The 27,131-nt window shown below is 44.1% G+C and overlaps 1 protein-coding gene and 1 non-coding gene across 3 annotated transcripts in view; both read right to left on the reverse strand.

Moving 5' to 3' along the window:
- Nucleotides 1-27,131, reverse strand: part of LOC124723019 (apolipophorins) — a 122,832-nt gene that overhangs the window by 94,677 nt on the left and 1,024 nt on the right. For both annotated transcript variants that reach the window (XM_047248195.1, XM_047248194.1), the window contains exon 2: nucleotides 7,728-7,757. In XM_047248195.1, coding sequence (XP_047104151.1) covers nucleotides 7,728-7,757 — 30 coding nt within the window. The remainder of the gene's footprint in view (nucleotides 1-7,727; nucleotides 7,758-27,131) is intronic.
- On the reverse strand, nucleotides 22,792-22,866 carry Trnas-cga. Its single transcript has one exon. It is a non-coding gene; the product is annotated as a tRNA-Ser (tRNA).

Raw genomic sequence — 27,131 nt, forward strand, 5'->3', positions numbered from 1 at the left:
AAGGGATTTACTTGAACTGCAGCTCTAGGGGACATCTGAGTGGCTTAACATTCACATAGACTATAGCTCTATGGAACATCTGTATGGCTTCACATTGGCCTAGATTAGACCACATTCACACAATTGGAGAATCTATGGCATGCCATATAATTTCTGCAATTTTCCCCAAGTTCACACTTTCAGGTCTCGTTTCTTTTTTTAATTTTTAAGGGTTTCTCTTTCCTCCTAACAATTTCTATTGTTTCCAATCATCACTAAACATGCTCTATGATTCCATTGTGTTTAGAGAGCCTTATAAGGCCTAGTACAGTTACTTCAAAAACAAAACAGTATTGTTGAGACTACAGTGTCATAATGCTTTTGAAATTCTTTATTTCGCATTCTGCGAACTGGGGATACTTTGCATCGTATCCCAAATGGTTTTCCTTGTAATCTGGTGAGCAAAATACTAATCGATAGTTGATAATTCATCTTTGGTTCGATAGTTGACATTGCTTAACTCCATTCTAGAAGTCTTTATTGTACCCAGAATGCTTGGATTTGTCATAGTGTGTTGTGGGAATATTGCATCTATTTCTTCTGTAATTTTGATGTTAATACTTTCATGTAGTTCTGACATGTGAAAGCATTTCTAAGATAAGAAAAAAGTTTATTTGACTCACAGTACTTTTAGAATATCTGTATCATAAAATCTCTCACTGTAAGTTACTACGGAAAGGCACAGTTCAAGTAAGTATAAATGCCTGCCAACATTTAGGTTGTATTGTGGTTACTTTGCACCAACAGTGTTGCTGAGCAAAGTAACAACATCAATTATTTTCCTGAACTGATTATAAATAATACTGCACCACAGGCTTTACATGTGTTTTTTCTGTGGTTTGTTAGTTCTACGGCATTTTCTTCGGCTGTTTCATTACTAACATATCGACAAATCATAATAGAATACCTGGAATTTGTTGTTATGCAGAATATTCTTTGGAGGTGCTCGATAAATGTTTGATGCAATTATAGAATGAATAATGTCAACAAGGGCTGCAGAAATCCATTTCAGCATACCTAGGCAAACAATAGTTAAGCTAAGGTTGGTAGCTACGGAAAACAAGTGAAAATCTGCCCGAAGTCTTAACGATTTCTATCGAACCAGCTACTGCGCTACAGCCAATCAGCTCGCCATAACTCTTCGAGAGTGAATAAGTTAATAGGTCCGATTTTCTCAGATTTTTTTTAGGTGGCAAAGCGATTGGTACTTACCACTGAAGCTAGCAGCAACTGGCTGCCACCTAGGTCTGATGTGAGGATGAGTTAAACTTCAGAATTCAGTGCTGTAATCTTTCCTTTACTACAAAATGTGCGCATTTCAGCATTTCATCTCTAACAACGACTCTCCCTCTCTCTGATCACCAAAAGTGAGACAGAAACATTAATTCCAATGCAGCATTGAGCAAAGTGAAGTCTACTGCAATCCTGACAGATGAAAATTTTTCTGCCTTGCTGTCAGTGAAATTATGTTTTTGTTGCATTAATAAATACCCTAATGAGCCAAAAGATTATGACCACTGCCCACCACTAATTTCAATGAGCGTTAGAGTGGTGTTGCGAACACGTGACGCACTAGGAAGCAATGTAAGCGGTAGAGACGAGTGGATTGCCATTATAGCGAAGATGCGTGGGGCCGGAAATGCATAAATCCACTGATATAAGCGCTTTTGACAAAGGGCACATTGTTCTGGAGCTGCGGCTGAAAATGAGAATCTCTGAAACGCCGAAGATGGTCGTCTGTTGGTGTACTACAGTCGTGAGCACCTATGGAAAGTGGTTGAAAGATAGTGAAATAATGAATAGGCCGTGTGGTATTGTACGAACACGTCTCATCACAAAACGCAGTGGTTGGAGGATCCGTGTAATCCAGGAAAGGCAGTGATCTGTGGTAGATCTGACAATCCTGGTGCAGACACAAGTGTTTCAGAGCACCGTTCAAAGGCCATAGTTGAACATGGAGCACCACATCCCACGACCCCTACGTATTCCTCTGTTAACCCAACAACACTGTCAGTTATGATTGCAGGGGGCACAGCATCACTGAGTCTCCACTGTGGATCAATACAAAAGTGTCGCCAGTCGAATGAGTCGCATTTTTTGTTACACCAGGTCGATGGTTCAGTCCTTACACGCGGTTATCCAGGCGAATGGCTGCATGAAATATGCATCTTACCAGAGATGTAGGCCAGTGAGGACATAATTATGGTGTGCGGTACATTGAGTTGGGCTTCCATGCTATCTATGGTGGTAATCGAAGGCATCATGACAGCAGTGAACTACGTGAACATTATTGCGGACCACCTGCATCGCTTCATGCTTGAAGTCTCCCCCTATGGCGATGACATGTTCCAGGAGGATAACTGCCAATGTCGCAAGGTCAGAATTGTGCTACGGTGGTTTAAGGAGCATTATAGTGAACTCACACTATGATGTCTTGGTCAGGAAACGTGCTTGATCTGCACCCATTGCAACACATATTGCGTGCCAGCTACGTGGCCAAAACCACCATCCCATAATTGCAGGAATTCCTTGATCTGTGCATAGAGACCTGGTACACACACTTCCGGAAACCTGACAAGGGCTTGTAGAATCCAAACTAAGCAGAATCGCTGCCGTATTGTGTTTGCACAGTGGGCCAACACGCTATTAAACAGGTGGTCACAATGTTTTGGCTCATCGGTAAATTGCACTACCAGTATATCACAAAATAGTTTCTCCTATACAGCTTCTCAACAGATATTTCGTATGCTTGCCATTCATATACACCACTGGCCATTAAAATTGCTACACCACGAAAATAACGTGCTACAGACGCCAAATTTAACCGACGGGAAGAAGATGCTGTGATATGCAAATCATTAGCTTTTCAGAGCGTTCACACAAGGTTGGCGCCGGTGGCGACACCTACAACGTGCTGACATGAGGAAAGTTTCCAACCGATTTCTCATACACAAACAGCAGTTGACCGGCGTTGCCTGCTGAAACGTTGTTGTGATGCCTCGTGTAAGGAGGTGAAATGCGTACCATCATGGTTCCGACTTTGATAAAGGTCGGATTGTAGCCTATCGCGATTGCGGTTTATCGATCGCGACATTGCTTGCTCGCGCTGGTCGAGATCCAATGACTGTTAGCAGAATGTGGAATCGGCGGAGTCAGGAGGGTAATACGGAACGCCGTCCTGGATCCCAATGGCCTCGTATCACTAGCAGTCGAGATGACAGGCATCTTATCCGCATGGCTGTAACGGATCGTGCAGCCACGTCTCGATCCCTGAGTCAACAGATGGGGACGTTTGCAAGACAACAACCATCTGCACGAACAGCTCGACGACGTTTGCAGCAGCATGGACTATCAACTCGGAGACCATGGCTGCGGTTACCCTTGACGCTTCATCACAGACAGGAGCGGCTGCGATGGTGTTCTCGACCACGAACCTAGGTGCACGAATAGCAAAACGTCATTTTATCGGGTGAATCCAGGTTCTGTTTACAGCATCATGATGGTCGTATTCGTATTTGGCGACATCGCGGTGAACGCACATTGGAAGCGTGTATTCGTCATCGACATACTGGCATATCACCCGGCGTGATGGTATGGGGTGCCATTGGTTACACGTCTCGGTCACCTCTTGTTCTCATTGACGGCACTTTGAACAGTGGACGTTACATTTCAGATGTGCTACGACCCGTGGTTCTACCCTTCATTCGATGCATGCGAAACCCTACATTTCAGCAGGATAATGCACGACCGCATGTTGCAGGTCCTGTACGGGCCTTTCTGGATACAGAAAATGTTCGACTGCTGCCCCGGCCAGCATATTCTCCAGATCTCTCACCAACTGAAAACATCTGGTCAATGGTGGCCGAGCAACTGGCTCGTCACAATACGCCAGTCACTACTCTTGATGAACTGTAGTATCGTGTTGAAGCTGCACCGGCAGCTGTACCTGTACACGCCATCCAAGCTCTGTTTGACTCAATGGCCAGGCGTATCAAGGCCGTTATTACGGCCAGAGGTGGTTGTTATGGGTACTGATTTCTCAGGATCTATGCTCCCAAATTGCGTGAAAATGTAATCACATGTCAGTTCTAGTATAATATATTTGTCCAATGAATACCCGTTTTATCATCTACATTTCTTCTTGGTGTAGCAATTTTAATGGCCAGTAGTGTAGCTCAAATTTGGTATTCTAGGAACTGTCTTGACACTGTGGATCTCGGGATATTGAATTCTCTAAGGTTTTTCCAAATGTAATGTCCCATGTGTCCAGCTGCAACTACCATTCCGCGTTCAAAGTCTGTTAATTCCCGTCGAGCGCCATGATTACGTCGGAAACCTTTCCATATGTATCACCTGAGTACGAATGACAGCTCCGCCAACGCACTGCCATTTTATACCTTGTGTACGCGATACTACCGCCATCTGCATATATGTGCATTCCATATATTCCATGACTTTTGTCGCCTCAGTTATGGCAGAGGGTACTTTCCATTGTACCAGTTACTACGGCTTCTACACGTTCCATTCGCATATGGACGCTCTCGGAAAGAATGATTGCTCAAATGCCTTTATGCACGCTGTAATCGATCTAATTTTGTCTTCAAGGTACCTGCTGGAGCGATATGTAGAGCCAAGGCCGTCCGCACCTGGAAGCAAGAGGTGGGCACCCCCTCTGGCTCTCAGGCAAAGGAAAAAAATGTAGAGTAGTCAGGTGTTATTTTTTCAAGAAAATGATTTAAAGACCTACAGGTGTAGCCACCCCCCCCCCCCCCCCCTACTCACTACAAACTATTAAACTGTTGTATAGGCGGCCTTGCGTAGAGCGTCGTCGTATATTTCTAAATTCTTCACTCATTACTGGTTAATGAAACTTTTTAAGTAGACTTTAGTAGCGTTGTATCTCTTGAAACTCTTATCAAGATCTGAGTGAATATTTGTGGAGCTTTTTTCAGATAGCACTTCATTATAGATAACTCCATAATATGTGAAAAGTCTAAGCTTAATATAAATATTACCTGCATGCTCATTAACAGACAACATGAGCGGCAAGTGACTCGACGCACGTCCCTGGGACACATCTGAGCTTACTTCTACACACGGTACGCCATTGACCCCCAATCCGATATAACTTGCTACGTCCTCCCTACCAAGAAATTCTCAGTTAAGTCGCAAAATTCGTTTGATGCCTAATATGATCGTCTTTTCGTGAATAGCGTCGGTGTGATGCTGACTCAATTCCTTTTCGGTAGTCAGGAAAGCTGCGAAAAGCAAGGGTTGACACGATGTTTTCGTAATCCACGTACGCTGCCCTTGAGGAGGTCGTTCTGTTAGAGAAACCTCATTAAGTCTGAGCTCAGACTGTGTTTAAGATTCTACAAGATTTGGATGGCAAAGACACTGGACGAAAGTTCTGTGGATCACTTCTGCTACCCTTCTTGTACGTGGGAGTGACCTGTGGTCTTTTGCTATCGTCCAGCTGCTGGACATACACTATGTGATCAAAAGTATTCGGACACCCGAAAAACATACCTTTTTCATATTACGTGCATTGTGCTGCCATCTACTGCCAGGTACTCCATATCAGCGACCTCAGTAATCATTAGACATCGTGAGGCTGCAGAATGGGGCGCTCCGCGGAATTCACGGGCTTCGAACGTGGTCAGGTGATTGGGTGTCACTTGTGTCATATGTCTGTACGCGAGATATCCACACTCCTAAACATCCCTATGTCCACTGTTCGCGATGTGATAGTGAAGTGGGAACGTGAAGGGACACGTACAGCACAAAAGCGTACAGGCCGACCTCGTATGTTGACTGACAGAGACCGCCAACAATTGAAGAGGGTCGTAATGTGTAACAGGCTGACATCTATCCAGACCATCACACAGGTATTCCAGACTGCATCAGGATCCACCGAAACTACTATGACAGTTAGGCGGGAGGTGAGAAAACTTGGATTTCATGGTCGAGCGGCTGCTCATAAGCCACACAACACGCCGGTAAATGCCAAAACGACGCCTCGCTTGCTGTAATAAGCGTAAACACTGGATGATTGAACAGTGGAAAAATGTTGTGTGGAGTGACGAATCACGGTACACAATGTGCTGATCCGATGGCAGTGTGTGGGTATGGTAAATGCCCGGTGAATCCTATAGAACACCTTTGGGATATTTTGGAACGCCGACTTCGTGCCAGGCCTCACCGACCGACATCGATACCTCTTCTCAGTGCAGCACTCCGTGAAGAATGGACTGCCATTCCCCAAGAACCTTCCAGCACTTGATTGAACGTATGCCTGCGAGAGTGGAAGCTGTCATCACTATACTGAATTACAGCATTACCGATGGGGGGAGCCACGAACTTGTAAGTCATTTTCAGCCAGGTGTCCAGATACCTTCGTATATATACATAGTGTATTTATCTTACATGGGATCTATAGTATATTGTTGTTGAAAGAGGGGTAGCTCAACCGTAAATTCTGTTTACAATTTGATAGGGATTACATTTGTTCAATTTTAGCGATTCCAGCTCTTTCTCAATGGCGCTGACACTGACGCCTGTACCACTCATTTTTGCCGTGGCACGAGAATTGTGCTGGGGCAGTACTACAGGGATTTCCACTGTAAAAGGTACATATGAAAACGCAGTTTAGCTCTACATCCACTTCACTTATTTTTAGCACCCTCTGACTTCCACCTACTCCCATACGTAAAGAAAACTGTGCCTGGTAACGTCCTGTGTACAATAAATAAAGCGTCGCAAATGTAGACGAATATGTTTCATATCTTCCAGAAACGCACTTTTTGGATGAAATTACTCATTGGAAAAACCTTGGACAACTTGCGTCGACCTAAATTGGGACTGTATCGAAAAATTGGAAATTAAGAGCATTTTTGTCCTAATAAATACGATCTCACAAGGGCGTACCCAGGATCTGAACTAGGGGGGGGGGGGGGGGGGGGCAGGTCGTACTAGTCTCAGGAAACAAGGACTCGAGACAACATACAGCACTTCTTATTAAATAAAACAGTAAACCAGTGAAAAACTGCTTTTAGTAAACATTTTAAATACAAGAATGCACTTGTACAATCCGAGAAAACATGCAGCATTTCTTATTAAATAAAACAGTAAACTAGTGAAAAACTGCGAATATTTTCTGGGGGGGGGGGGGCACCTGCCCCCCCCCCCCCCCCCCCTGCCCCTCGCTTGGTACGCCCATGCGATCTTACACTACAATTCACGTTGCCTTCGTGCGTCATGGATAACCTACACGTCCAAGACTGCGTTTGACTGCAGTGCTGATGGAAATTGCTATGTAAAATTTCAGTGTGAGCAAATGGTACGTCAAATGCAGCAGCTTGAAATAAACTGTTAACGTACTGGGCGGAAGTGTTGAAAATTGCGGATGACAGTCGGCGATAAGCACTGTAGGAATACTGATGCCGGTAGGGTCGCGCGGTCCAGCTTTACGTCCCAACCTACGTTCATGGACCAAATTTGCTCAGGTTTTAGTGCATGAAGATCTAAGATTACAAAAAAATTGATAATTGTTTCAAAGCTGAATAAATTTTATTAGAAGTTACGTAGGATAATTCAAATTCCTAGTTCTAGGAAGATATTATTTACTTTTTTAGTAAATTGATAGTGTTTATGTTTAGCATTACCAGAGTAATACAGAAAATACTTACGTGAGCATTGATGGTTGCAGTCCCCCGCAACTGAAACAGAAAAGAATTTTTTTTCAGTTTGTAGCAATCATTGTATTTCTTATCACTAACTTAATAGACTCTACTATTTATTTCATTTGCAGCTGTTAATGAAAGTATAAATTCTTCGATTCTTGTATTTGATATAAAGATCTGTGCTGATGTAATTGTGGTATTAAGCAACTATCAGACGTCATTTTCATTTGACATATTCGGACGATTTTTTATCAAAATATGTCGATTTCTACGACTTGCTCAAGAGCAATAGCGTTACTCAGAATGAGATAATGTAGGGGGAGGGGGGGGGGGGTTACACCTAGATTGGTTTGAGTGCCAAGCTCTTCTTTGTCCCTATTGCCTCTTCGAATCTACGGAATTCCGCCTTAGGTTTCCGAGTATTCGCCCGTTTGTTACTTTCCCCTTCCAGCCATCAGACTGATCTACGACACATATTACGAGTTACTCAATCTAAACGGTAAAAAAAAAAGCTTGCGTACGATCCGTCTGGTGGTCATCAGATTCCTATTTCGCTCGTGTAGCGCGAATGCGACGCACTAATGAAGGATGAGTCCAACATTCACTTAGAACAGATGAAAGAGGAAAACACGTTAAGAAGTACATTTTAGGCTATTGTCGATGTGTTGAGTGTTACGTTACTACTGACGATAACGCAAAGCAGCTTCGCTGCGTTTCTTCGTTCTAACAGGAAAGTACTTATCCACAGTACCTGAGGAAGCTGGTTTGAATGCTGTCGGTGGGAAGTGTTTCAACAACAGAAATTGGCATGAAAGCTCGAGAATAAGTGTCTGATTACCATAAACAGCGCCAACGCAATAGACTGAATTTCGAACCTCTCCGAAACCGCACGCATAATGACGTCACAAACCACTCTTACTGACGATTAATGTTTCGGATAAGGATTTTTTGCGAGAAAATTTCACTGGTTCATTTTTGAAATGAGTGTTTGGTGGCACAGGGGATCAGCCTTCATCTTCAGTAGTGCAAACGTGGTGATATAATTTACACATAATAATCACGATCATGTACTCCGAACGATTACACTAAGGAAAGAATCATACTCATTACTCTACTGGTAAGAACAGGAAAACTCAAGGTGTATCCGGGATTTAGTCTGTCTCCTAAAGCTACATCGCCCTTAATCAATGCTAATCTAAATGAAATGGAGGGTTTAGGATTGAAGGTGCACTACTAACCAACGATCCTCCTAAGGTACTTCAAATACAAAAAGTAATATTTAGCAGGTAAAGCAAATAAAGTCTTCTCAGTCTCCAAAAAGACATGTAAAAGAGTGTATTTATAACACATTACGGTATCAGTGAGGAATGCAGTTTTATATGCTGCTGAGACGATGACCCGTGCGGTTCTAGGCGCTTCAGTCTGGAACCGCGAGACCGCTACGGTCGCAGGTTCGAATCCTGCCTCGGGCATGGATGTGTGTGATGTCCTTAGGTTAGTTAGGTTTAAATAGTTCTAAGTTCTAGGGGACTGATGACCACAGGTGTTAAGTCCCATAGTGCTCAGAGCCATTTGAACCATTTGAGACGATGACACTACGAAGAAATGGGGCAGAACAACTAGAGAAAGAAGAGAGAAAAATACTAGGTCCCAAAAGAGGCGGAGAGAGGTGGATGCGAAGACCTAGGGAAGAATTGTACCAGAACATGAGAACAATATCCGGGGAAATCAGACTCAAAAGGGCAAAGTTTGCTGGGCATGTAGTTAGGATGAGTATGGACAGAATGACGAAGAGAGTGTGGGAAACAACAGGGAGGACAAGGGGAAAGACAGGAACCAAGTTGAACTTCGGAAGGACTGGTTGGAATTGGGGATCAAGGTCGAAGGAAAGGAAAATTGGAGGAACAAATATACACCGACAAATATGCCGGAGATCAATGACAGAGAAGAATACAGGCAAAGATTAGAATGTCACCAGTGGAGCCGTCAGGAGAAATGGAAACTGAAGATCTCGGAAGAAGAGCGGGAGAGGAGAAGAGAAAGAATGAAGAGGTTCTGGGAGAAGAAGAGGAAAATGCAGTCCACGAAGGGGCTACCCGTGGTCCTACAGAGGCCGTAATGCAAGAAGAAGAAGACATTACGGTAACACCTCAAAGTTTCATAAAGAACCGGACGACAGTTGCGTAAATGCTATCAAGAATTCTGTACTAAAATACCAGATTAAGTTAAGTAAATCACTGTTATGTGCACTGGCTGGCCTCGGGCTGTCAGATTCTTTTGCCCATGTCATATTTTCAAGGGAGCAGACTTTACTTGGTGGTAAACTACATTAACGATTTAATTCCTATAGCGGGTCAATCTATACATGTCATCCATCGCCGGCCAGTGTGGCAGAGCGGTTCTAGGCGCTTCAGTCTGGAACCGCGCGACCGCTACGGTCGCAGGTTCGAATCCTGCCTCGGGCATGGATGTGTGTGATGTCCTTAGGTTAGTTAGGTTTAAGTAGTACTAAGTTCTAGGGGACTAATGACCTCAGATGTTAAGTCCCATAGTGCTCAGAGCCATTTGAACCATTTGCCATCCATCACGGTTGCAATTTGTGGGCCACTTGTTGTGCAACAAAGGTGAAAGATAGGCCGTTGTGTATCCGACTTCAACAGAGTTGTCGGGGCTGTGTGTTACTGACGCAATGGTAAGCAGAGTTCCCACGCTTGGACCCTTGTCTGAATAACAGCATATATCGTCCAGTGATCACTTCTGGGTGTGGCTGATGTTACACAACCGTTACAAGTGAAATCTTGGATCTTTGCGAGTCGAAAAGCACTAGCTTTATTATTGGTTATCTCTGCCGTACAAACACCTGCCGTTGGGCTGTCGCCGCGCGGGGCAGCCGCGCGGTCTCGGGCGCCTTGTCACGGCTCGTGCGGCTCCCCTCGTCGGAGGTTCGAGTCCTCCCACGGGCATGAGTGTGTGAGTGTGTGTATGTGTTGTTCATAGCGTAAGTTACTTTAAGTTAGATTAAGTAGTGTGTAGGCTTAGGGACCGATGATTCAAATGTGTGTGAAATCTTATGGGACTTAACTGCTAAGGTCATCAATCCCTAAGCTTACACACTACTTAACCTAAATTATCCTAAGGACAAACACACACACCCATGCCCGAGGGAGGACTCGAACCTCCGCCGGGACCAGCCGCACAGTCCATGAGTGAAGCGCCTGAGACCGCTAGGCTAATCCCGCGCGGCTAGGGACCGATGACCTCAGCAGTTTGGTCCCATAAGACCTTACCACAAACTTCCAAATAAAAATTTCCGTTGGGCTGTCAACTATTGAATTAGGGCTTTCATGTTTGTTGATTAAAATTATATGATTGCAGTGTATTAATAAACTAATTGTTTCCATGAAAACCTTGGCGTCATTACGCACGCAAGTAGTCAGGATTAAATGACACTCCCATCTGAAGAATCCACAGTTATTGTCCACTTCCTTTTAATTGCCTCATTTTATTGATTGAAACTTTTCAGCAACAGTACGTTAAATAGAATAAACTCTCGTGAATCTGTACCCAGAATGGCTCAATTGATTTGAGGTACTCGGGCATTTATACGAGCAATAGTGAATACGATTCCAAATTTCGCACGGCATTTATATTTATATATTTTTTAATACGTTGCCGCTAACGTTGGGCTTTATCTCTCCATTGAGCTATGACACATCCTTTTTCTGTTGCCAGTAATACCACTATAATATAAAAATATCTCTCTTGTTTATGATTTTTCATAAGTAAATACGAGCACATCAACAGGCTAGTTGTTTTCGTATGGCTGAGAGCAGTCGCGTCGTGATATCGTGAATTAGATGATAAAGATCTCTGTTCCCTCGATACATTCTAGTCAGTACTCGCCCAATCGGTATGAATGGACCTAATTGTTTGCGTTAATAGTATATTTACTCCTGGACTATTTTAAAATACAAATCAAATGTTTTTTCGAATGAAAATCAGTTAAATAGAGTTGGTAGGCTCTAATGTCTAGCATTATACCCTCCAGCTGCTTCCGATTCTCGGCTCACACGAAGATCTTCTCTTGTTTAACGAAACTTAAGGTCAATAAATATGGAAGCCATTCTTAGTACAATTTTTTCAGGTTTGGTAAATGAAAGGCTACTTCTGTAGTTAGAGACAGAAATGTCACGTAACTCTCATTAAAACATCTTGAGGGAGGTTTCTGGCTCTGACTTGAAAACGATTTTTTGAGAAAGCAGCTACACTCCTGGAAATTGAAATAAGAACACCGTGAATTCATTGTCCCAGGAAGGGGAAACTTTATTGACACATTCCTGGGGTCAGATACATCACATGATCACACTGACAGAACCACAGGCACATAGACACAGGCAACAGAGCATGCACAATGTCGGCACTAGTACAGTGTATATCCACCTTTCGCAGCAATGCAGGCTGCTATTCTCCCATGGAGACGATCGTAGAGATGCTGGATGTAGTCCTGTGGAACGGCTTGCCATGCCATTTCCACCTGGCGCCTCAGTTGGACCAGCGTTCGTGCTGCACGTGCAGACCGCGTGAGACGACGCTTCATCCAGTCCCAAACATGCTCAATGGGGGACAGATCCGGAGATCTTGCTGGCCAGGGTAGTTGACTTACACCTTCTAGAGCACGTTGGGTGGCACGGGATACATGCGGACGTGCATTGTCCTGTTGGAACAGCAAGTTCCCTTGCCGGTCTAGGAATGGTAGAACGATGGGTTCGATGACGGTTTGGATGTACCGTGCACTATTCAGTGTCCCCTCGACGATCACCAGTGGTGTACGGCCAGTGTAGGAGATCGCTCCCCACACCATGATGCCGGGTGTTGGCCCTGTGTGCCTCGGTCGTATGCAGTCCTGATTGTGGCGCTCACCTGCACGGCGCCAAACACGCATACGACCATCATTGGCACCAAGGCAGAAGCGACTCTCATCGCTGAAGACGACACGTCTCCATTCGTCCCTCCATTCACGCCTGTCGCGACACCACTGGAGGCGGGCTGCACGATGTTGGGGCGTGAGCGGAAGACGGCCTAACGGTGTGCGGGACCGTAGCCCAGCTTCATGGAGACGGTTGCAAATGGTCCTCGCCGATACCCCAGGAGCAACAGTGTCCCTAATTTGCTGGGAAGTGGCGGTGCGGTCCCCTACGGCACTGCGTAGGATCCTACGGTTTTGGCGTGCATCCGTGCGTCGCTGCGGTCCGGTCCCAGGTCGACGGGCACGTGCACCTTCCGCCGACCACTGGCGACAACATCGATGTACTGTGGAGACCTCACGCCCCACGTGTTGAGCAATTCGGCGATACGTCCACCCGGCCTCCCGCTTGCCCACTATACGCCCTCGCTCAAAGTCCGTCAACTGCACATACGGTTCACGTCCACGGTGTCGCGGCATGCTACCAGTGTTAAAGACTGCGATGGAGCTCCGTATGCCATGGCAAACTGGCTGACACTGACGGCGGCGGTGCACAAATGCTGCGCAGCTAGCGCCATTCGACGGCCAACACCGCGGTTCCTGGTGTGTTCGCTGTGCCGTGCGTGTGATCATTGCTTGTACAGCCCTCTCGCAGTGTCCGGAGCAAGTAAGGTGGGTCTGACACACCGGTGTCAATGTGTTCTTTTTTCCATTTCCAGGAGTGTATATGATGTGGATGAAGCTAATTGTTCGGTGGAACGCTGTCGCGGATGAATGTGTAGTGAAAACAAGTCGGTGTCTGCACCTTAAGCAGACCATGAAAGAGGCCGACTAGGTGAACGAACACATCCAACCTACGGATCAAATACAAGCAGTGTTCTACGGTCTCGTCTAGTCTACGACAGAGTGCCGAATCAGACGATGAGCCACTTCTTCACCTCATGCTCGTCCAAAACTGATGAAGTATACTCTCTGGACCAGATGCCACGCCGGCCGATGTGGCCGAGCGGTTCTAGGCGCTTCAGTGTGGAATCGTGCGACCGCCACGGTCACAGGTTCGAATCCTGCCTCGGGTATGGATGTGTGTGATGTCCTTAGGTTAATCAGGTTTAAGTAGTTCTAAGTTATAGGGGACTGATGACCTCAGATATTAAGTCCCATAGTGCTCAGAGCCATTTTTGAACCAGATGCCACGATGTAACCACAAAGTCGGAGCTCGGCAGCCGAGGAGCGTGAATGACTGGCGAGGAGGAACGAATAAATATAAATCTGAGATAACGATCCCCTCCAGGTCAGAAAACATACCAGTCCTAAGTTACGTATCGGAACCATTTCAGCATTCCTGCTAAACTGGAAAATAATAATAAAAAATACCCGAAGAACACGGACAAAATAAACCGTTGTGTACGTATATTTTAGTGTGATAAGGTCTGTCCGAAAACTACTAGTAAGTGTAGATGAAATGAATTACATAAATGATAGCAATAATATATATATATATATATATATATATATATATATATATATATATATATATCGTCATTTTTCATATCAGAAGTGATAATATGCACACTACTACTGTCATTTACCTTCGACGCTATTTGACGCCTATAACCACGCTGTCTCAGTGATAATACAATCTTTGTTCAGAAGCGTTGTAAAGTTGATCTTCATCTTCCAATAAAAATAGATAATTAATACAAACTTCTAAGGTGAGCCGGCCATTGTGGCCGAGCGGTTCTAGGCGCTTCAGTCTGGAACCGCGCGACCGTTACGGTCGCAGGTTCGAATCCTGCCTCGGGCATGGATGTGTGTGATGTGGCTCAAATGGCTCTGAGCACTATGGGACGTAACTTCTGAGGTCATAAGTCCCCTAGAACTTAGAACTACTTAAACCTAAGGACATCACACACACCCATGCCCTAGGCAGGATTCGAACCTGCGACCGTAGCGGTCGCGCGGTTCCAGACTGTAGCGTCTATAACCGCTCGGCCACCCCGGCCGGCTATGTGTGATGTCATTAAGTTAGTTAGGTTTAAGTAGTTCTAAGTTCTAGGGGACTGATGACCTCAGCTGTTAAGTCCCATAGTGCTCAGAGCCATTTGAACCATTTGAATTTCTAAGGTGATGTTATCATGTATGCAGCGTAATTTTATCCGCTTACGTTCCTTATCTTTTGTGCTTCTCACCAAAGTATCCGAATAACATTACTCTTAACAGCTAACCATAAGTGGTAAGAAATATAACCTGCTCATGGTGAGGTATTACACCTCGAAATTCGTTGAATGTAAATATTTCTCATGTAATTTATCAGACTATTATTCTTTGCGGGTTACAATAAGTTTTTTCGTATAATCAAATATCTTCAACTCTGGCTAAGAATACAGATTATACGAGTCGGATAAGAACGTATCATACGATCAAGTATTTGTGAGAGTCTTCTTTAACTTTTCCCTTTCTTTCAGGTTTAGCTCCATACGCCCGGAGAAGCAGTTATAAATGGAACATTGGCTGGTTTGGATAGGGATAGCCAGTCGCTTGAAGTACATAAGGAACCAGACTGCTTTCTCATAGCAGCCCAGTATTTAACCACTGAATCACGACGCTATTTGAGGAAACTATCAAACCATGTTATAAGCAGCTCAGATTCTGTATGAGAACTGCCATTGATGATCTACAGTTGTCTAGTGTATATTACACTTTACATAAACGCATAGAGAAGTCGTCAAATAATGCCATGACACTCGACAGAGCGAGGCAAAAATCAATGCCAAAAATCCAGGTTTTGGGACTACTTACTGAAGAATTCGCGAACCCCATCTACGCTCTGTAAGGCAGCTCTGTAAGGCTGCGTGACAAATTTCTACAATACGAGCCGGTAGATTACGTCAGTAGCACCCTGGGGTTGTCTGTGGAGGACACAGTTTTATACAGGACTTCGCGTCACTAGACAACTTTTTCGAAAGGAACAGAGACCTGAGGATAATCAACTCTTGATACGAGAAGGTAATCCACAACGAAAAAAAGTGATAGCTACAGTGAAAGTCACAGCCTCATGATACCAACGGAGGAGATACTTGACAGAGCAATAGTTGCTCCAGGTCACGAAAACTGACTGTGGTTTGCTGACCCCACACCCCGAACTCCCGCCCGACCTATTCTCAAATGCTTCAAATGGCTCTGAGCACTATGGGACTTAACTTCTGAGATCATCAGTCCCCTAGAACATATAACTACTGAAACCTAACTAACCTAAGGGCATCACACACATCCATGCCCGAGGTAGGATTCGAACCTGCGCGGTTCTAGACTGTAGCGCCTAGAACCGCTCGGCCCTCCGGCCGGCGACCTATTCTCGAGTCCTATTCGCCAAACTGGGATTTGCTACTAGTTACATTAATAGATGAGGTAGAGAGTGAGCTGTGCGATTGCTCACGAGTTTGATCACTCAGAACGAGAGCTTCACACAAATGTTCAGCTCCAGTGGAAGACTCTACAATAAATACGTCGATTATCAGGAAACTCCGAAAGCGGATATTCCAAGGGAGGAACGAAGATTAATAATCTAACGGCTCGTCGACGACGAAGAGTTCAAATGGTTCAAATGGCTCTGAGCACTATGGGACTTAACATCTGAGGTCATTAGTCCCCTAGAACTTAGATCTACCTAAACCTAACTAACCTAAGGACGTCTCACACATCCACGCCCGATCTTAGCGGTCGCGCGGTTCCAGACTGAAGCGCCTAGAGCCGCTCGGTCACAGCAGCCGGCGATACGACGAGTTCGATAGAGATCGGGCAAAAGCTCAGAGTGCACATGGATTCGGAAAGAAATGGGCGGTGCTCTTCTGAAATAAAACATCAAAACATCCCGGCACTAATCGATTTAAGGAAACCACAAGAAAGTTAAATCTGCATGCGCGGACGACGATTTGAACAGCCCGCCTCCCATATGCAGGTCCAATGTCTTACCCACTACGCCACCTCACTCACTGGATGTTTCAAGACGAGTCCACAAGCATATCACATTCTACCGCGTACATCTTCTGCAAAAACCGAGAAGATAAAATTAGAGAAATCCGGTCTCATGCGGTGGTGTACCGTTAATCGTTGTTCTTGCGCACCGTTCGTGAATGGTATAAGAAGGGGTAAATGGTACAGGTGCATTATCTATCAACTCCCGCATACTTCACGGTTGCTGTAGGGTACAACTGTGGATTTTGATTTAGTAATTAAAAAGTTACTGAAGGCAACCTTCCCTCTACGTGGCAAATTTCTACAATAAGTGCCAGGTTTTAGGAGGACGAGATAAGACACAAACTAGCGAGAAAGAATCGTATGTGATTCCCGCTGTTATCGGGTGTTGGTTAGTCAGCCGAAGATAAACAAGAACCCTGAACTTGGCGAGGCAGAGGTTGAGTCCGGGTCGTAGGCTATCGGCGCTTGCGCCCTGGCCTTCACGCCCGCAACTACGTTTCGCGATAAACTTGTCTGCCCTTCTGCAGAAGGTGTCGACACGTGTCATCTAGCCCAGCGACACACGTCCACGCCAGCTGGAGCCACTCACATTCAGAGGACTGTGAAGCAGAGCGAAAACTGGGCGATGTCCTTTCGAAGGCGTCTCGTTGTTGCCTTCCTCGAAACTCTACATGATTTCAATATTGACGACTGCATTCAGTAAAAATTGTGTTCCGACTGTAATGGGCGACTATGAAAACAAAAAGGAAGGTAATAGAGAAATCAAAGGGCTGGCACCTTTGTTCAAAAACTGCATCATGGGGCCGTCTGACAAACGGATTAATATTAACTACGTCTTGTACTAACATTCCATTTCTCACAATGGAAAAATTGGGAAGTCAATCCAGGACCCGGCAAACCATTTTTGTCTTGCAGTCCAAATTCTATCAATGAATTTTTTCACGATCTTCTTCATTAGTTAAAAAAATCTATTTTCAAGGTGATAGCTAATGAGTAGCATTTGCTTTGGAAGTAGAAGTATCGCAGTAAACTTCACTGGTTTTAATTTATATTTCACTTTAAGCGACTAGTTTCGCGGTCGTTGCCCCATTTCCAAGTGCTTTTTCTTGTAATCAGCTGAAACCTGACATCATCATTGGTCACAAAATGTAAACGTGATCAATGACGATGAAAGGTTCAAAATGCTTCAAATGGCTCTGAGCACTATGGGACTTAACATCTTAGAACTACTTAAACCTAACTAACTTAAGGACATCACACACACCCATGCCCGATGCAGGATTCGAACCTGCGACCGTAACAGTCGCGCGGTTCCAGACTGAAGCGCCTAGAACCGCTCGGCCACCGCGGCCGGCATGGAAGGTTCCAGCTCTACAGCTAAGCTGGTTATGCGAATAAACGGTTTAAAATGGGCCTACTGTCCCGAAGATAGTCACAAGGAAGCGAAATATGAATAAATAAAACAGAAACAGTGCAGTGGAGCTTATATTTCCAAAATTGCTCCGTCTATTAAATTTCCATAGCCAGCCATTCCGAATCGAGTATTCGTGATCGAGCGCCACCATGTCGGAGCGCTAAAGTGATCCCAAGAAAAAATGATCTCTTCAAAAAGATAATACCAGATGACCAGTTAAGTGTTGAGACTGCGGTTGTGAATCCTGAATGACATACTTGGGTTTCATCGTCTTACGGAAGGCGTGTGGGAAGAAGTTTAGGAGAATGCAGGAAGGTATTGGCAGAATGATACATCGCTCCTAAAGCACTTGATACATTAACCGTGCAACGTTAGTATTTCTCTCAAGAAGCAAATACAATGCGCAAGACTAAACAATTTATCTGAGATGAACCAAAAACATTTTTTGACATTCTATCGCAGACTACTCGTATGATTCCACTTTTGCTGTGAATTTGCAGCTGTTTGAAGCTGACGGAAGCAACATCGCTGAGGGGAAGATGGAGGTAGACAACTGAACACGGTAATCGACGATGATTTCCATCCATTCATACTGCTCTTTGAAGCAGCTAAATTCGCTCAAGGTGGCATCAGTGTAAAATTTAAATGACGCGGAGAGACACTTGTGATTGTTGAGGTGCAATTAAAACATCGATTATTCGTAAAATTACGATGCGTTGTTATGGACACTCAGGTAAATAGACGTGTTGTCTTACCGAATCATCCCGCAAGTGACTTTTATAGGTTCCTCCTATAAGATAAGCTTCCTCAGCAAGGTATTCCTTTAGCTACAATAGGAGACGGTCTGAAGTTGACATCTCAAATGAAATTAAATTCTCTGAACTTTAGTCCACTCCTGTTGGTGTCACTCAATGGTCATTAGTCACTGGAAGTTTGTGTGGATTATATTGGAAGCTTGAAGTTATCAGAATACCAGTACACCTACATCTACATGCATACTCTACAAATCACACTTAAGCTCCTGGCAGACGGTTCACCGAACAATCTTCACAATAATTCTCTATTATTCCACTCTCGAACAGTGAGCGGGAAAATACAACCACCTGTATGTTTCCGTGCCAGCTCAGATTTCCCTTATTTTATTATGCTGATCGTGTCTCCCTATGTACGTCGGCGTCAACAAAATATTTTCGCATTCCGAGGAGAAAGTTGGTGACTGAAATTCCGTGACGAGATCCCGCTGCAACGAGAAACGCCTTTGTAAAGTGATGTCCACCCCCAATCTTGTATCATGTCCGTGACACTCTCTCCCCTGCTTCCCGATAATACAAAACGTTCTGCCCTTCTTTGAAACTTCTCGATATACTCCGTTAACCCCATCTAGTAAGGATCTCCCAACATCGCGCAGCACTACTCCAGAAGAATGGCTCTGAGCACTATGAGACTTAACATCTGTGGTCATGTCAACTAGAACTTAGAACTACTTAAACCTAACTAACCTAAGGACATCACACACATCCATGCCCGAGGCAGGATTCGAACCTGCGACCGTAGCGGTCACGCAGTTTCAGACTGAAGCGCCCAGAACCGCACGGCCACAACGGCCGGCACTACAGAAGAGAACGGGCAAGTGCAATGTAGGCAATCTTTCGTTCGCCTTCCCGGCAACATTTCCTATGTATTCTTTCCAGTTTAAGTTGTTCGTAATTTACGGCCTTTAGTTTCGATTGATTTATCGTGTAACCGAAGTTTAACGGATACCTTTTAGCACTCATGTGGATGACATACTTTTCATTATTTACGGTCAACTGACAATTTTAGCGCCATACAGATATCTTTTCTAAGTCTTTTTGCAATTTGGTTTAATCTTTTGATGACTTTAAACGACGATAAACGACAGCATCATCTGCAAACAACCTAAGACGGCTGCTCAGACTGTCTCCTGGATCGTTTATATAAATAAGGAACAGCAGAGGGCCTGTTTTACTCTATGACTTTCCATCAATTACTACGAACTGTGACCTTTCTGACAGGAAATCACGAATCCAATCTGATGACTGAGACGATATTCTATAAGCGCGCAGTTTGATTACAAGGCGCTTGTGATGTACGGTATCAAAAGCCTTCTGGAAATGTAGAAATACGGAATCAATTTGAAATATCTTCTCGATAGCACTCAACACTTCATGTGAGTAAAGAGCTAGTTGTGTTGCGCAAGAACGATGTTTTCTAAATCTGTGTTGATTGTATGTCAATAGCCCATTCTCTTTTAGATATTCCATAATATTCGAACAAAATATGTGCTCCAAAATCCTGCTGCATATCGGCGTTAATGATATGGGCCTGTAATTTAGTGGATTACTCCTATTCCCTTTCTTGAATATTGGTGTGACCTGTGCAACTTTGCAGTCTTCGCGGATGGATCATTCGTCGAGTGAGCGGTTGTATATGACTGTTAAGTATGCAGTTATTGCTTCAGCATACTCTGAAAGGAACATAATTGGTATACAGTCTGGACCTGAAGACTAGCTTTTATTAAGTGATTTAAGTTGCTTCACTATTCCGAGGATATCTACTTCTGAGTTACTCATGTTAGCAGCTGTTCTTTATTCGAATTCTGGAATATTTACTCCGTCTTCTTTGGTGTAGGAATTTCGGAAGGCTGTATTTAGTAACTCTGCTTTAGTAGCACTATCATCGATAGTATTAACATTGTTATCGCACAGAGAAGCCATTGGTTGTGTCTTGCCACTAGCACACTCCACACACGACCAGCATCTTTTTGGATTTTCTGTCAGGTTTCGCGACAAAGTTTCATTGTGGAAACTATTATAAGCATCTCGCATTGAGGTCCGCGCTAAATTTCGAGCTTCTGTAAAAGATCGCCAACCTTGGGGATTTTGCTTTCGTTTAAATTCGGCATTCTTTTTCTCGCTATTTCTGCAACAGTGTTCTGACCCGTTTTGTGTACCATGTGAGTATCAGCTCCGCCTTTGTTAATTTATTTGGCATAAATCTCGCAATTGCTGTCGGTAGTATTTCTTTGAATAGATGCGAGATGAGACTTCGTTAGCCGTGTCGCGATCTTTGTAAGACTAAGTGAAGAAAGACAAGAGCTTGGACGCTATTCAGTTGTTTACAAATTAATAAACTGAAGATTAATTTATTTGTGTATTCTTCGCCATTTTCCTATGGGTTGTCTTATGTGCAATATTCAAACAGCTGCAGCTTCTTATTGACTGGGCACTAGACACATGCTCTCATAGATGTTACATACGAACCTGCTCATTCTAACGCTCTCTCAAATATCCACTAATTTTTAGCAACACTCTATAATTATTTTTGTCGGCTTATAGTCCCAGTCGAACTCTAGCGTGCTTCGATCGCTATTAAGTTAATTTGACTGTGACGAGTTTCTGAAAATCAGTCACAAACTTCTTAAATTGAACCAACTGTGTTATAAAAATTTTTATCTTCTGGCCCCTTCGAGGGAACAATTGTTCCATACTGGTTCACGTAGGTGTGCCACAACTGCTGTGACCAGAAAGAAATATTTTACTCATGCCAGAAAGCGGTTTCGCGGAATCCTTACTCACATTGGACTACATAATTAAGGAATGACACTGACAGTTTAATGAGGGCATTTTCACTATTTAGGCAACCGAACGAGGTGGCGCAGTGGTTAGATACTGGACTCGCATTCGGGAGTACGACGGTTCAATCCCGCATCCGGCCATCCTGATTTAGGTTTCCCGTGATTTCCCTAAATCGCTCCAGGCAAATGCTGGGATGGTTCCTTTCAAGGGGCACGGCCGACTTCCTTCCCCGTCCTTCCCTACTCCTATGAGACCGATGACCTCGCTGTCTGGTCTCCTTCCCCAAAACAACCAACCAACCACTATTTAGGCCACTTCAGTGACTGTCACACGGATGACCCGAGTTCGATCTACGGCATCGCCAAGGATTTACCTTCAGCGGGAAGACTGGAGAACCCTCACTGGGAGTGGGTGTGCTGACCGTGTGCCACTCCGATAATGCTGTCCAGTCGAAAAGCTGGGGCAGTGACCAAGTTCTAGATGGACTGTAGTGCCAAGAACTTCACCTGGCAGGGAACAAGTCCCAGACAACAGAAAAGGCCGGTGCTAGGCACTTTGTAAATTTTCTTCTTATTCGTGATCCACCTTTGAGTACAACTGCAATCGAGGATGGAAGAAAGGGAGGAAGAGTTTAACGTCCCGCCGACGATGAGGTCATTAGAGACGGAGAACAATCGCCGGCCGTCGTGACCGAGTGGTTCTAGGCGTTTCAGTCCGGAACCGCGCTGCTGCTACGGTCGCAGGTTCGAATCCAGCCTCGGGTATGGATGTGTGTGATGTCCTTAGGTTAGTTACGTTTAAGTAGTTCTAAGTCTAGGGGACTGATGACATCAGATGTTAAGTCCCATAATGCTTAGAGCCATTTGAACCATTTTTGGAGAACAATCTCGAATTTGGAAAGGATAGGGAAGGGAATCGGCAGTGTCCTTTTCATACGAATATCGTGTCATTTGCCTCAGGTGTTTTTGGAAAACCTTGGAAACCTATATGTGGATGGCTGAATGGCGATCTGAACCACCGTACCCCAAATGAGAGACCACAGACCACAATCTAGAATGAAATTTTCACTCTACCGCGGAGTGTGCGCTTATATGAAACTTCCTGCCAGATTAAAACTGTGTGCCGGACCGAGACTCGAACTCGGGACCTTTGCCTTTCGCGGGCAAGTGCTCTACCAACTGAGCTACCCCAGCACGACTCACGCCCCGTCCTCACAGCTTTAATTCCGCCAGTACCTCGTCTCCTACCTTCCAAACTTCACAGAGCTTCATGATTTCCTATCTCATTGTGCAAAGATCAGCTCGAATGCGTACTGTGCTAACCTCAGGAAATTGAAGAAACGACTTCAGCAGGTTCGTCGCCATAAAAATGCAAACTCACACAAGTTTGCGCATCCGAGATGAGTTCACAAAACTTCATTGGACTCCTCATCCACCCTACAACCTGGATCTCGTACATGTCGACTTCATCTATTTGACCTCGCAGTACGTGGATGATGAGGAGGTTATTGATGAAGCAGTATGTAGATGATGAGGAGGTTATTGATGAGGCAAGACGTTCGCTCCAACGTCGACCAGTAGAGTGGCACCATACGGGCAAGCAGGCTTTCCCAGTAAGGTGGCGTAAGGCCGTCGCAATGAACGTAGATTATGGAACTTTCTGGCAAATTAAAACTATGTGCCGGACCGAGACTCGAACTCGGGACCTTTGACTTTCGCAGGAGAGCTTCTGAGAAGTTTGGAAGGTAGGAGACGAGGTACTGGCGGAATTAAATCTGTGAGGACGGGGCGTGAGTCGTGCTTGGGTAGCTCAGTTGGTAGAGAACTTGCCAGCGGAAGGTAAAGGTCCCGAGCTCGAGTCTCGGTCCGGCACACAGTTTTAATCTGCCAGGAAGTTTCAGAGCCCACAGTCTTACCATAGGGCCACCTTGCTCGGTAGCTGCAATGAAGACCAACATGTTTGATAGATATACTTCAGCGTTTGTAGAAATCATTTCACAGAGAAGCCGTGCTGGCGTTGTTGGGAGGTACTCTGTGTCTACAACAAGTGAGAGTTGGTTGGTTGGTTGATTTGGTGGAGGGGACCAAACAGCGAGGCCATTCATCCATTCGGGTTAGGGAGGAATGCGGAATGAAGTCGTCCGTGTCTTTTCAAAGGATTGCCTGAAGCGATTTAGGGAAATCACGGGGAAAATAATCAGGATAGCCGGACGCAGGTTTGAACAGTCGTCCCTCGGAATGCGAGTCCAGTATGCTGACCACTGCGCCATTTCGCTCGGTACGTGAGAGTACTGGATCAGTCCGGACGATAAAATCCACATCGTATGAAAATTTTGCGCTCTTAAAGAACTCTGTAATGTTTACTCCTTGCGTATTTAATGTCCACCTTGCATAATTAATGTCCACTAGAAGTTCCAAATAACGACCGCAGAAAAACAGAAAAGCCCGAAACTGGGTTTCGAGAACTATGAGACCAGTATCAAGACAACCAATAGTTACGTCATATGCGAAAGAAACTGGAAATTTTCAATATAAATCACAGAATAAGGGACAATAAACTAAAACTGAATGTATATGTTGAACGAATAAGAAATATCTTGCTGGAGTGTAAGCGAAAAAGTGTGACAACGTACAGGGAGACCTCTCACCGAATGCGAGGCCGTTTCCCTAGTAGAAGGTATCGGCCCAATGATCAGGAAAATACCAAAGAATTCCGAAAAGGCCTATCAGTGACGATTGTTACTCATTCTGGGCTCGGTTCTCCGATTGTCTATTTCCTGTGAGTGTCCAGTCCTTTGTCATTCTGTATCGTTCCACATGCATCATATGATCGCTCCCGCATTTCTATTTTACGTTGAAGTAAAGAAAAAAGAAAGCAGAGAGGGAGATAGGCAGCTACGAAGCAAATGCTCAGGTTGTGGGAAATCACGGGAAACCTAAATCAGGATGGCCGGACGCCTGTCTGAACGGTCGTCCTCCCGAGTGCGAGCCCAGTGGGCAACTACTGTGCCACCTCGCTCGGTACTTGAAAGTACTCGATCAGTTCGGACTATGGCACTCCACGTCGTATGAAAAATTTGCCCTTTTAAAGAACTCTGTAACCCTAAAAATATCAGGGTAGCCAACTAGGCAAACTGTGTCACATAATTTTTGAAATATCATACCAGGGGTCGTCGACAACAAACTTAAACCAACCAATGGCGCAGGAATTGAGCGCGTTGGTTACGAGTGTGGACTCCATTTCGGATCAGTTTTGCTTCAGTTCGCAGTCCTTTGATCACGATTTAAGTTCTTCGTGGGACATGTCAAAATGTATGTCACGATTTTAAGTTCTTCGTCAGACATGTCAAAATGTATTATATTTGGCTTTCGTGTCAAGCTGTGCTGGCATTACCATCGCGTTAAGATGGGATTCTTTACTAATTACGGATGCAGCCTCGTTGAGGTTTTTAGCTGACAAGCTGCCTTCACAAAACGGCTTCACTGCCCCGAATCTCGACAAGCCATACGCCACGAGCTCAACTGTATTCAGTACTGTTAGCAAGCGTTGAATTTCTACAACGTAAAATACTGCAAAATAACAAGTCCAAGCAACTACGAAAACTTTATTGTTTTACATAACGGTTCTGAGACGTGATCACGTTCCTGTTCACTTTCCATTGGTGCAACATTTGCTTTAAACGGAATGCATTTCATTTACTCTTTCAGCAAAGAACACTACTGGATTCCTGATGAATTCTGCGTCAAGTTACAAATGATAATGGGATTTTCCGATGAAGCTTTTGAGTATGGCCAGAACATCATAAAAATAAAGATTTCCGATTCTATCTTAAGATGCAGTTGCTGGTTGAAAGATTATTGAGATACAGAGCCTAGAAGCTTCGACACTGTTATATGTGAATTTTTGTTTTCATAGGGTCATAGGGTTTCTACAATCCATGTATTTTCTTTCCGACTCATCACTAAGTACACGAAAAGCATGCGTCCTTCAATGTGAACACCAAATACGGTACGAGAACACATTAGACATATTACTGGAAGTCGCTTTAAAACATTTATAGGTGCACGACATTTTATTTGTATCACGCGGCAGCACTTAAATATGAGACATACACGTTAAAATCGAAGTATTATGGGAAGAGAGAAGATGAAATGTAATTATAATATGATGTCTCATATTCACAAAAATATTCATCAGTGTACCAAGATAGATTTGTAGATATGTACAAAGGTACTTTATCTTATAAAATAGTGCTAGAGCGTAGTAAATTTGAGTACTGATGTATATATCTTTCATCTTCATATTTTGTGAAAGACTTAGGAAGATTATTATACAAGCAAATGACGAATGAAGACATCATCTAAAAATTCTTCAGACTGAGGCAGAACATTGTAGTCAGAAGAAATGCTCTACCTCAATAATTTCTTCTTTATCTAGTAGAAGGAATGAAAACTACAAATTTAACTAGGAAAAGGATATTTATATTGTAACAAATAAGCCCTCGGTCACAAATATTAAGTCAAAGGATATTTAGATTGTTTGAACGCCCATGCCTGTTGTCCAAGCAAGGAACATATTGCATTTATGTTGGCAAAAATATAAGATCGGTATGTGACAACAGGCGATTAAAACAAAAGGGGATTGCAAATGACTTAGAATTTTTTTAATTTCTTAGAATAAATGCTTTCGAGGCGTTTTCGAGTCAAGTGGGTCCACAATCGCCACGGAAGAGAATGTCTGGAAGAATCGTTCAGCATTACAACAAACAGACCAGCGAACAGAAGTTCAACAGCGATGAAGTCCATTTAGTTATTTCGTAACCATTGTTTGACATACAGATGCAGCATTGCAGATAACATATCCGTGAACCCAAGGATGGTGGCTACAACTTTAGAACAAACGCTTGTGATTATTTGATGCGATTGCCGGGCAGGCAGCCTAGCCGCGCAGTACGGCCGTACCTACTGCTACAACGACGTGAATTGGATAATTGCAGACGTCCCATGCATGGCGCTCGTTACGCTCACACCGTCACAGGATATTTGCAGTGGATTTTAGACCGTTTGAAACAGCAATATTGGCTGGACTACCATTTGTGAAGGTTTTTCAAAACATACGAGATTTCTTTCTAAGAGAAGGAAGTATTTTGACACTCGTTCTTCGTCAAACTGATCCGTAACATATTGCTTCTTTGTGTCAAAAGCAAAGTAACTGCCGCAAGGTATGAATTATAAGATGAAGTTTTTCGTAGATTTTAAAGCGAGACTGATCAACAGATTAAATTTCCACATTCTGTGAAGGACGACATTGGCAGAGCACTATATTTCATAGTGCAATGAAACTATGCGAAGGAGGAACATGACTCAGATAAAACTATAGTTACATGGAGCCCATACTTAACTATTATTAATGGTACGCGGTTAGAGGAAATTTTCGTTCAAAGTCGTATCGCTACAGTA

This window comes from Schistocerca piceifrons, chromosome X (assembly GCF_021461385.2).
Source record: "Schistocerca piceifrons isolate TAMUIC-IGC-003096 chromosome X, iqSchPice1.1, whole genome shotgun sequence".
Taxonomy (NCBI): Eukaryota; Metazoa; Arthropoda; class Insecta; order Orthoptera; family Acrididae; genus Schistocerca; species Schistocerca piceifrons.